The sequence below is a fragment of the Manis javanica genome, chromosome X (genome assembly GCF_040802235.1).
Source record: "Manis javanica isolate MJ-LG chromosome X, MJ_LKY, whole genome shotgun sequence".
Lineage (NCBI taxonomy): Eukaryota > Metazoa > Chordata > Mammalia > Pholidota > Manidae > Manis > Manis javanica.
Window position 1 is genome coordinate 2,398,992 of NC_133174.1, and position 12,945 is coordinate 2,411,936.

At 40.9% G+C, this 12,945-nt stretch overlaps 1 protein-coding gene and 1 long non-coding RNA gene across 3 annotated transcripts in view; one reads left to right on the plus strand and one right to left on the minus strand.

Moving 5' to 3' along the window:
• LOC140847424 (uncharacterized) overlaps positions 1-12,945 on the minus strand; it is a 218,450-nt gene that overhangs the window by 80,867 nt on the left and 124,638 nt on the right. The gene's annotated exons all lie outside the window — the stretch shown is intronic.
• On the plus strand, positions 6,709-12,533 carry LOC140847423 (odorant-binding protein-like). 2 transcript variants are annotated; one of them, XM_073227707.1, is made up of 7 exons: positions 6,709-7,354; positions 7,774-7,913; positions 9,957-10,027; positions 11,210-11,321; positions 11,458-11,559; positions 11,726-11,751; positions 12,396-12,533. In XM_073227707.1, exons 3-6 carry the CDS (start codon positions 10,007-10,009, stop codon positions 11,749-11,751), a joined length of 261 nt encoding a protein of 86 aa, XP_073083808.1. In that variant the 5' UTR covers positions 6,709-7,354; positions 7,774-7,913; positions 9,957-10,006; the 3' UTR covers positions 12,396-12,533. The 2 variants fall into 2 exon arrangements, with proteins under 2 accessions (XP_073083808.1, XP_073083807.1); XM_073227706.1 differs by having other exon boundaries at positions 6,709-7,913.

The following is a 12,945-nucleotide window of genomic DNA, read 5'->3' on the forward strand; positions in this document are numbered from 1 at the left end:
ATTTATGCTGAAAATACTGATGCTGATGGCAAGAAGACACGTATTACTGAACTCCTAGGTATGGACTAGCTGGAGAAGGAGTGGTGGGGAGATGGGGTGTTTCAGGCAGTACAATTATGAGCAAGGCAGGTCCAAATTATGAAATGATAAGGGTTCTAACAGATATTTCCTCTGTATGATTTCCTGCAAAATGCAGGAAGGACACGTGAGACCAATGAAAATGCTTACAAAGAATTCAAACAAGCCACCGAGGAAGAGGGTATTCCAACAGAAAGCACACAAAATGTCATCAACACAGGTAAAGTCTTAGGGCATGACATTCCTCTAGAAGGAACACCTCTCACTGGGATTCTGGGTTCAAATTGCCTTTTCCCATGACCATCTTCTATAAAGGCTGCTCTGAAATAACCTTGAGGAATACTGAGGACCTTCAATGCTTGTTTCCTCACCCTCTATTATTCTCTTTCACAGACACCTGTCCTCTGACCATCGATGAGGTGAGTAGACACCATATATATATACCTCTTGATGTGTTTAGTAGGTTGAGACTTTTTGATTTGAGGGTTTACTTCTTCAGCACAGAAGGACAAAGCAGTTCTACATCAAGGGTGACAATGGTTAGCACTGAAGACATATATGTGTGTGTCTGTGTATGTGTGTGTGTGTGTGTTTAAATCATCCAAAACAGTAACACACATCTAGACTCTACAGTGGGATTCTGGAAGGACAAAGGGGAGAAATCTGGTGAGGCAGTGAACTGAGAAATGTGTAAGCTCTGGAAAACTCCAGTGTGAACACAGTATCTCTTGGGCTCACACATCTTTTACAATTATACATAAGACTTACAGAAGATGGAAGTGGCACAGACTTACATGGTATCTCATTCCCATGCCATGTAGCCTTAGGGAACCTTAGGGAATCTCTGCAAAGGTCCAGATGGCGCACAATAACTGCATCCTATGGAATAGTCTACACAGACCCCTGTGCGCAGCAGGGTGTCACATACACAGATGGCATTTGCGACATGAGTTCCCAGGAAAACTCCTCCACTGTTTTCTCTATAAATCATGTGTATCTTTCCTTTCTCAGTCTTGCCAAAATCATACCATTACTATCAACTCACTTATTTTTTTCTACATGCAAAGTGGATAATGACGCCAAGGATATAAGCATCATCGTCCCAATGCACCAGACTCATCGCCATGAAGAGAAAATCACCTTTTCTTCCAAGTCATGATTTCTTCTTTCCTAGGAAGCCACGGACTTGGCCTCAATGCTTTCCCCCAGTCACCTCCTAGACCCTCTTTGTTACTAGATTTCTAAGTGATTGAATAAATTGATTTATATACACTCATACTGTCTGTAAAGAGAGACACTGTATTTGTGTGGCACAGAAAGAATGGACACACAGTTGTCCAGAAAATTGGGTCGACAGACATCCAGGCGGCCATTCTGTTTAGGATGAATTGTGCATTTTGGGGACTGTCTTGGTGGGAAGGGAAAATGGGGGGTAATGTATTACAGGTGGTATCATGTGAGGTGCTATTAGTTGAGATGATAAATTTATAGCAGAGGGAGACGCCCTGGGGCAAAATGCCAAGGAAATATGTGGCCTTGAGAGACTAAGAGAAGACCATGGAAATGTAGTCGACAAGACAACAAGATGAGATTGGGTGTCCCGGGGAGGCTGATGGCAAACATCTGTCGCTGATCGGTGAGCTCAGAAAGGGGAGGGACGAGGGATAGTGGATCATCTGACACCAGCAATCACTGGCCTTTCTCGCAATGCACAGCTGCACACGTAGGAATGAAAAGGGTGAGTCAAAGAAAATCTAAGTCCATGAGCACATGAACTTCAGATCCCAAGGAGCAGGCAGAGAGCGTCAGGCGTGGCATTGTGCCAGTAAGAAGGCAGGGGATGCGTTCAAGCACACCTCAAAACACCGGGAGTGTGCTGTGCCCTTTATCTTACTCCTTTACGGAGATCAGAGGGGGCAGTGAGAGAGTTCTCCACGGTCCATGAAGACACTCTGGAGAAGAAAGTTTTGGTCCGTAGTGTGGAATCTTATACTCACCCAGTTTGGAAATGATTACAATCATTTTTGCTTCTCAGTAAGGAAAGAATGAAACATTCTTTGCCTGATTCTGTATCATTCAGAAATAAACAAATAAACATGGAGTGATTAAAGTGAGTCTAAAAACTACACACACACACACACACACACACACACACACACACACACACACACACACACTCAGAGAAGCCCCACACTCTGTTCTGCCCTGGCGTAGAACTGCAGCCTAGGGGTTGACTCCCCGGCACCCTGGCACAGCTGCCTGGCTCTGCAACCAGAATGGCCCGGGATATTCTCTGTTCTCCCGGCTGCTCAGTAAGGAAGGACTCAAAGGGACTACACTGAGGCTCGCTCTTATTTGCCTCCTAAGGACTTCCTCTTTGCCTTAACATCTGCCTCGAGAATGAGTGGGGAAAAGGTCTTCCAACAGGAATGAAAGCGGCCGTGCTGAAGCATTCAGCGGCCGGTCATCCTAGGGATACCAAATACATGTGCTCTATGTCCTTGCACTTCAAGGAACACAGCATGGCTAATTAACCCCATTTCTCCCTCCTTGTATAAGGAGTCTAAATGGTACTCCCAGTATTGCAAAGATGACATAGGTCTCCAAACAGTTGATAAAAAAGATAATATATATAATTGCACACAGTAATGGTTACCTCATGCAGAAATTTAAAAAAGCACAACATAGGCAGCAGTCGGAAACAGATAAGATTCAAATAAATAAAACGTATCCCTAACATTTGTCCAGAGTCGTCATGTGAATAATAGTTCGATTTTCTTCTTACCATTATGATAACGTGTTTCTGTTTTGATTTCTCCTTTTCCTGTCTTTTATTCCTCCTTTGATTAATCATCAATTTTTTAAAAACATCTAATCTAGACCTGCTTTCCTCTGTCTTTTCTCCTTCTTTATCTGGACTCTTGACAGTGATAAAGGAAGGAACAGCAAGAGAATTGCATGGTTTATCTTTGAAAGGTATTTTTAACGATGAATTAGCAACTACACACATCTGTATGGAAAAAAAAAAAATCTTACATAAGATACTCAAACCAACTCCTAGCAATTTCTGGAGAGAACACTTTCCATGAGACCAATCCTCTTCTCAAATGTAAAAGCGGGTGATACCGGATTACTACCGATAGACGGTGTATTTTACAGCCCACCTCTAGCACTCAGTGTATCTTGCATGACTGAAAACCCAGCTCACCAGTTTCAACTCCTCAGTTCATGACAACCACCAAACTAATCACCATTTCAATGGAAATTGTAATCTCAAATGGTCACTGTAGGATTATTCACAACAGTAAAGATATGTCAACGATGTAAATGTCCATCAACGGATGATGAATAGAGTAAAAGGGCATATAGATAAACTGGACTATCATTTGACCTTCAAAAAGAAGGAAAAGCTTTCATACACCACAACATGGATGAACCTGGAGAGCATGGTGCTATGCAAAATAAGACAGTCACACAAGGACAGATACTACACGATTGCACATAAATGAGGTAGGGAACATAGCCAGAGACTGCTTGGATGCATAACAGGACATGACACCGATTAAGACCTGCTATACATCTCATTTTCTTTTTAGAATTAATCTTTATTCTGTCCTCTTTTCAAACATGATCAACACATGTGTGGATACTAACATCCCAGGAGTTCAGCTTACCTGATGGCTTACATTTCTCCAGAATATCTCAAGGTATTAAGCTCTAAAATATGCATAAGATTTTTATACATGGTTTGGATGTGAAAAATAGCAGTTGTTTTCACTTCTAGCTTTTTGAAAGGGCTGCGGTAGAACAAAAAAGAGGGGGGAAGCAGTTGAAAACACCAAGTCCTGTTGCTGATTCATTCAGTGTTTTTAGAGTGTGAGTATAAAAGAGCTGGATAAGAAGTTGAGATATGAAGTTGAGAGTATAATGGTCTTCTCACCACCATATGTACTTCATGGCTGATGGATGGCATTGAGCCTTTATGCCCTGCAGAAACATGAAGCCATCAGGCAGTATAGTGTCTCCCGGCCGGGGATGTCATGCTCACCAGAACCTTGTGATTTTATGGAAAAACCATAACCCCAAATTACGACCCTCTAAAAGCATTTGAAGTCCTTTCAGGAACTATGAGGTACAGAAATTTGAGAGAAACGTTCATCCCCCTCTTTGCAAGGAGGTGGGTGGAGAGCACAGGCCTACGAGAGATGTAGATGGGCTCTTGCCCCAGCTGTCACTAGATCTAGATGCAGGGATCAGCAAGGCTGATTAAATTTCCCCAGTGTGAACATTCCTACAAATAACAGCGGCTTGTATCTACTACCTAGCACCTTGTTTTACTGACTTATTTTAAGTACCAAGCACTTTATTTTTAGATACTTGTTTTAAGTACCTTCTACTTATCTTTATTAAGTAGGCTGTGGACTGTGAGAAAAACAAAATGCAGTGACCAGTAGGGAGTATCAAAGAATGCCTTGCAGAATGGAGCCTACTGTGTATGTGCATTTATTTGAGCAACATCCTAAATAGTTCCAACATTGCAGAAGTTCTTCTGCTTATCAATAACAGGTAAAATACTGAAAATGCCACAATATAATAGGACATACCAAAGCAAGAATTTTGATGCTTGAGGAATCACCTAAACAGAAAATTTCTATACCTGGTAGTTTCCTGAAAGGACTTCTAATGCTTTTAGAGAATCGTAATATGGGGTTATGGTTTTTCTATAAAATCACAAGATTCTGGTGAGCATGCCATCGCAGGCTAGGAGACACAACACTGTCTGACGGTTTCATGTTTCTGCAAGGGCATGAAGGCTCAACGCCATCCATGAGCTATGAAGTATATATAGTGGTGAGGAAACCATTATACATGACCCCGTGGGTACTTCTGGTGAATAGAATTTAATTGTGCAACTTATAGAATAGTAATCAATAGATATAAGATACATTCCATCAGGGCAAGAGACCCTTCGTTCTTTCCACTGTGTCATTTTTAGGTTGTTGTTTATACATTTCTTTTCATGCTACATGATATACACTTTGACATAAGGTTTGTTGAGACATCTCATTACCATACAACCAGCATTTACAAACAATGCTTTTCTTCTCATGAATGGTTCAATAACAGTTATTGGATTTGCTTCTTTTCATATAAACTCATTTTTTTTAACTCCTAAAGGGTAAGTTTATGTCAGCACTACCTTCACATAGATGCCACAGAATGTGAAAATCTTTAAAATTTTGGCCTTTGACCGAAATTCCTTGGGAAATTCTATGTGTCGTATCCCTGGATTGCTAGTCCCTGACATCTCTATCTTAAAACCTTTCATAAGAAGGACTGTTTCCCATCAGGAACACAGCAGCCAGAAGTTTTTCTCTTGCCATGTAATTTTATAACTGTGGGAAAGATGGTAGTTTTCTATATTTCTACACATTGTCTTGCCACTCGGACAACACACTTTACACTGATGTCTTACCAGTTATTCAGCTTCATGGAAGGTGAATTGATGTGAAGGCTGACACACACAGACCTGTGATGGTCTTTCCCCACTGTTATATCTCGTGCCATGATAGTTGGCACAGGGGAGGGTATTCTTCATGGCTGTGTGCTTCTCTGTGACATCCTGACTTTCTCTCGTCTGTTTCATGACTTTAAGGTACAACAGCAGATGAAATATTTAGAGGTCAACTTGCAGATACAGTGCCTCACATATCTGACTCCGGCTCATGTTCCAGGTAGTAAGACAGGTGTGTGACACAGGTCATGCTGCTTTTAAAGCTTGATGCTCTTAAATCAGCAATTTATACATGACGGCAAGTGAAAATCCATAGTCATTTAAACAGAAACCAGAAATCACTAATAGTGTTATTTACCTTTTACACCTGTTTCAATCAAGTACCAAGCAACATTTTATGAAGATGTATTAGACTAGTTAACGTTCTACTGTTTTAGGACGCATTTTGTGTAAAGGGAGAAAATGGAATCAATGAAAATCGAAGAGGTCCTGAATTTTAACTATTTTGGTCATGTCAAATATGCAAAGATGTAAGAGTGAAGATATTTTTCAGATTTATAGCAATGTCTTTGTTAAGATGGCCTAGCAAGTCAGCATCTATATAGGATGGAGAATTTTCCCCCTTCAAATGGGGAAGCTGAGGAACAGAGTATTTTGATGACAATTAAACTCATTAATAACTCACTTATAAATCACTGGGGTAGGTAGACAGCTGTTAGGGAATAAATCCACAGTGAATTTTTAGAAATATTCTTGCAAAAGTTCTGAGATTTTCCAGACTGGCTTAGAGGGTGATCTTTTAAAATATTTTGTAATTCTGGCTTCCATATTCTCTCCTTATGAAAACTCACCCTCCTGCTGAAAATCAATAGAAATGAAAGATTAAATATATGGAATATATATGTGTCCATATGAGAAACCTGCCTGTGGGCAGCAATGATATGTCTGCTTATAAGTACACGGGGCTTTGCTCTCAAACACGTGGGTACACGGTCCAGAATTGGCCAACAGGGTGAGACAAACATATCCCCGAAGAGGTACAATATTAAAATATGATGCTAAGTCTGTCCCTTTAGGTTTGAGTCAAGAGAATCAGACAACATCTTCTCAGGGAACACTGTGCTAATGTTTCTCACAAGGGGTAGGACGCTCAGGAGTATATCCCCAGGAGAGATATCCCCAGAGAGAGACCTTTCAAGACTCATCCATGAGTACGCATTCGTCAATATCTGAATAAATAAAAATGTGCTATATCCATAAAATACCACTCCTCAGTTATTGGGAACGTGCACTGCAAGCCACAGTAGAGCTGACAGCAGAATAATAATGCGGAGAGAAAGATGCCAGAAAGCACGCACACACTGTCCTTGAATCTCCTATTATGACCTCCCTCATATTATAAATGTCAAAAATCCAGACCACAACTTAAGCTTCTCAAAAAACTAGTCTCATTGTTATAATAGCTGCATAGTCATCATTGCCAAAGAGGATATTATAAGTAGACTTGTACACAAGTAAGGACACATGATTCACAACCGTTGGCTCATCGGGCATCACGCCCAGAGTCCAATCCTATAAAAAGTGGCACAAACTGAGATGCTCAACAACGCCCGGCGGTCTCTCAGCTGCTGCAGAAGGACACCAGACACAGTCAAGATGCAGATTCTGCTGCTGACCCTTGTGCCTGGTCTAGTTTGAGCAGACCAGGAACCTACATCCGGGAACCATCAACCGTGGACACTAGGAATCAACTTATTTGCGGTGAGGTCTTGCATGTGTGTGCTTCTCCATCTGTAGGTTACAGGAGTGTATCAGCTTTCATATACACTTTGGTCTATGCATCTTCAGAAGGATTAAGCAATTCTGTCTTTCAGCTATTTATATTTTTCCACCTCATTGGCAGGGGAAATAAACTTACATGTCAAAATGATAGCTATGACCTCCCACGGAATTCTGTGGCACGGTTTTGGGTGTTCCACAAAGCTTCCAATTCTGTGCATTATTTTGTACACTGTTCTTTCATTTCATGTCAATATACTAGTTAGGGAGTAGAACCCTACATTGATCCATAAATATAAGACGTACTTTTTCTTTTGAGGTAAAACAGAAGAATGATTCTGGGGGACAGTGGTAAGAGAAAAGAGAGTGATCAACATTTCTTAAAGGAACTTTCTTTTTAGATCTCAGGAGACTGGTACACTGGGCTCAGAGCAGCTGATGATGTCAACATGATCCGTGAAAATGGCCCTCTAAGGATTTATGTTCGTCGGCTTCAATGTAGTGACATCTGTAAAACAATCAACGCTGATTATTATAGCAAGTAAGCACAATTAGCTACACTTAACACAGCAAAACAGTTGACTTATGACTTGAGGTCCACTTTCAGCAGGGAAATATCAGTATTATGTTCAAGAATTTGAGGCTCTGAAGTTCATTGATAGAATGGTGTTCCCCGTTTGCTGTACTGTCCTTGGCTTCAGCCCCCTGCGCAAGCATGTAGCCTTGTCTTAGAGGCATCGGAGTTGGGCTGCTGTGTTGGGAGTGTATCGTTCAGAAACAGCGCTAGGAAGGCTGTCAGGAAAGAATCTTGTCCTCAAAGTATAAGTCATGGCCATGGCAGTCCTACTCTGAGGACCAGTGTGTCTCCTTCTTCAGACTTTTTGCACTTATTGGAACCAGATTCTCTAATGTTTCTTACAGATTAAATCCTTGCCATGTAATAGGTGTCTCCAAGCCAGGTACCCTTCAGTGTGAAGGGCTACACACAAAAGATTACCCACCTAACGTTTTGGGCACAAGTTTCAATCAATAAATATATCTTTCATGCAATAAGTAATGTTTTTAGGATGTCTAGTCTATTGAAGACATTGTATTAAACAAGTGAGTTGCAGAACATGACATTGGAAGCAAACACTCAGACTGTTCTAAGGCATTTCATGTCAAAAATGCGTATTTTACATGTATCATGTGGGAAATTGGCAGGATTTAAAATGATCATCTACACTTGCCTTCTTACAGCACTAACATGCTTTCTATCTTTATCTTGCATCTACCTACCACTTCAGCATTTTATTAAAGAAAAAAAAAGGGAGAAATGTGGGATTCACATATAAATCAAGTATAAAAATCAAATGAATAATCATATCTGACTTGATTGTTTGTAGTTCATGATGCGTGATCAAAACCGAAAGTTTCTGTGATGACTGCCCTTGCACTGTTCACCATGTAAGAACTTATTCACTATGTAAGAACTCGTTCACCATGTAAGAACTTGTTCGTTATGCTTCAGAAGATTGGAGACTATTGAGAGTTAGGCTTGGGGTTGATTAATGATTGTGCATTGAGTCCCCTATACAGAATTTTATTGTTGTAAACAACCATTTGATCAATAAATATGAGATGTGCCCTCTCAAAAAAAAATAGGGGACCATAAAATTAATTTTCTAAATACAACTCATAAGGTAGAGACTGTGCTCAAGAAAATAAATCAGGGGAATGTTAGAAATGTAATAAGTAAATAGAGAAATGAGTGAAAGAAATATTTAGACTAGGAATAGAAACTTTAATGTCAAATTAAATGCTGAAGTTTGAAATTGACCAACTGTAAAAATAGTGAAACCATACAACCAATGGAGAAATAACATAGAGGGTGGAGAAGAACAACCGTTAATAAAATAATACAGTTGTATGTGAGTTGTAAGTTTGAGAAGAATGATGGATGGATGAACATGATATTGTTGCTTCTGTGTGCATTATGTTTATATCTCTGTCTATGTCTATATATGTGTCTGTCTCTATTTTAATCACTATATATTTCTCGGTCTTCTTGCTAACTCAGTAGAGCCTGTATTCCCAGAAGTTGAAGCGTTAGCTTAGAAAGCATGGGAACCTCAGAATCTATACGAGCACCAGCATTTAGGGCAGAGGCAGAGAAACGTACAGAAGAAAGAAATAGGGAAGGTGGGATGGTTTATATCAAAGGAACAGAGCAGCAATCCTGAACACGAGGTGACATTCTGCCCTCCCCCTACAGGCTACGTGGCGGTGCCCGCAGGCAGTTTGGGCAGTCACTTTTAGGGGCGGGGCTACCGGCATGACAGGGGCGGAGCCCGGGGACTATGCTCCTCCCCCTCCCATGCACAGCACACCCCACATCATGGACTATCCAGGCCAACATGTCCACAGCTCCGAGGTTAAAGCCCTGTATTAGACTAAAAGGAAGAACCCAGTGGTGTGGGTTGTTAGTTGACTATAAATTCACACCATCTAGTATTTTTAGCAATCAAAATGCATTCGCACTTCTGCAGGCCCTCAAGTGCTAAGGAAAGGGTGGGGAATAAAGGATGCTTTGTTTCGTTTTTAGGGTGAATGGGACATGCCAAAGTCATACACTGGCGTTAAGGAAAACAGAAAATGGCATATACGAGGCCGACTGTGAGTACATGATCTCTCCCCCTGAGGGTTATCTTCTAGAACCAGGGAACGCGTTCAAATTCCTGGTCTTTGCTCTGTGCAACATATACAGATCTGGAACCCAGACAAAGTCTACAACTCTTTACAAATGCAACCTTGGGAAAGACATTTCCTTTGCCAAGCATTTATTGTCACCCCAAATCAGGAGAGGAGCCAGGTCTGGAATGGTGCTATGGACAATGCCTTAGAACACACCCCAGAGCGCTGACCTCACCTATACCAATTCTTCCATAAATTTTCCAGTCTCTCACTTAACCAACATGGTCAACTACGCCTTTAACTAAAATTCTTTAAATATTAAGTGTTGTTGATTACATAAAGTGTTTAAGTATGACCTGGTTAATTGAACCCTAAAGATAAGCATGAGAATGTAACTGAACTAACAGTTATATTTGGAAACCAATTTGTACATAATATCGAGCTTTGGTTGAAAGCAATGAGGGTGTTTAGGGCTGACTTTGATCTCTATAGTTTAAAACAACTGCACGTAATCTTCAAACATCAATACTGTAATATTCAGTGACTTCTGAATTCAAAATTCTTAGAAGTTTGATCTTTATGGGGAAAAATGCATAATGTAATGTTGTAAACTTGTTCTGATGAATTTTATTTTAAAGATTAATACTCAGCAACAGGTTCTAACTGGAATATAATTACAGAATACATGTGTCTTCTATATCCTGATACTCAAATACTAGTTCTCTGACTCCATATTTTACAAGTAAATGGTATGTTTTAATTATGTCCCAGCCTGTAATTCAAAATCACTGAAATTTTTATGTGTAAGTTTATAGAATTGCTTTTTAATAAGGGAGGCACTGGGTTTCTGGGTTACAAAATGCCTGAAACGTCACATCAGTTCTCATGGGCTGGAAAGAGAAGGGTCCTTTCTACAGCCTGTCATATACCTACAAGTACTACAGGAAGGCATGTTGCCATCACCCACAACTGTTCATATATGGGGATATCTAAGAGCATCTATACATCGGTTCCTTTCCTAACAGGTCCTACCACTGTGTGAGGACATTAATGAGAAATTACTGATGAAGGTCATAATCGTTATGTAAAAAGTAAGACGAGTTAAGAGGAAATTACAAATGTTAATCACAGTGAGTTTTGGAATTTCTTTTCGTCCTATCACAGTCCAGGGTAAAAATCCATCTCCAGGTGAGTTTTTCGCTGCAGCACATCTTGAAAATATACGGTGATCATACCGCTGCAGACGGGAAGAAGACGGTGTTCACTGAGCTCCTTGGTATGTACTGCTGCTGGGACGGGGGACTGGGAGGGAGGCAGGGACCACACAGTGTAGCTTTGGCCTAGGCAGGTCCATTCAGAACAGGAAGGGATCTAATGGACATCTCTTCTGCATGATCTGCTACGAAATACAGTGAAAAGACGGGACGTCAGCAAAGAGGACTATGAGGAATTCAAGGTCTTTACTGAGTCCAAGGGTATTAGAGCAGAGAACATTCTAGAAGTCATCAAAGAAGGTAAAGTCCTTGAGTATAACATTTTGCTGGATGAGCAGATCCCCAATGAGATTCTTGGTTCAAATTTCCTCTTGCCACAACCACCTTTTATAAAGGCTGCTGTGAAATAATACATAATATTGAGAAACGTCAGGGACCAACTCACCCCTGTCATTCTCTTCCACAGACACCTGTCCTCTGACCATCGGTTAGGTGAGTAGATGTGGTAAGATGTGCCATGATTTTCTTGGTAGATAAAGACTTTGGTGTTGGGGGTTTCTGCTTTAACTACTGATGACAAATCAATCCTACCTTGTGACTGGCAATGGCTAAGTCTTAGGATTTGGAGCAATATGCAGTTTTAAAAATCCAAACAAACAAACAAAAAATAACAGTGAACGAGAGTCTACAGTGGGATTCTGGAAGGACAAAGGGGAAACTCTGGGGAGGCAGTGAACTGAGAGATACGATAAACTCGGGAGAATTTCATTGTGAACAGAGTATCGTGTGCTCACATGTCTTTTACAATTATATGTAAGAATTAAAGAGTATGAGGTGACACAGGCGTCCACGGTATGTCATCCCCATGCCATGCAGCCATGATTAGGTACCTTAGGAAGCCTCCACACAGGTCCACATACAGATGACTCCCAATAATTGCATTCTAAAGAACAGTCTACACAGACCCCTGTGTGCACCAGGGTATCACATACGCACATGACATTTGTGACATGCGTCCCTAGGAAAATTCCTCCACTGTTCTCTCCGGAAATTGCATGGATCTTTCCTTTGTCACTCCCACCAAAGTCATGCCATCAGCTCATCTATGTTTTTATATGTTTTTTCTACATGCAAAGTGGAAAATGGCATCAAGGAAATAAGCATCATCGTCCCAATGAGCAGACTCATCGCCGTGAAGAGAAAATCACCTTTTCTGTCAAGTCATAATTTCTTCTTTCCTAGGAAACCGTCTTGGCCTCCACGCTTTCCCCCAGTCACCCTCTAAACCCTCTCTGTTACTAGATTCCTGAGTGATTGAATAAATTGATTTATGCACACTCCTATTGTCTGTAAAGAGAGATACCGTATTTGTATTGCACAGAAAAAACCAACACACAATTGTCCGTAAAAACGGGGTCAACAGTGAGCCGGATCAGTCTGTTTAGCATGAATTGTTCATTCCCTGGGAGTGTCTTGGTGAGAAGGGAAAATGGGAGGTACGGTGTTACAGGTGGTTCTTTTATGATGTGACGTAAATTTCCCACCGATGCCACGACACAGGTGGGAGAGGGTGCTCGGACTACAGAAAAGAGGCTTGGGCTTGGTTCCCTGACACAAAAACACACTCATCTCTCAGTAACGGCTTTGAGCCTCAGGAAAACCAACATACAGTGATCTGACGTAACA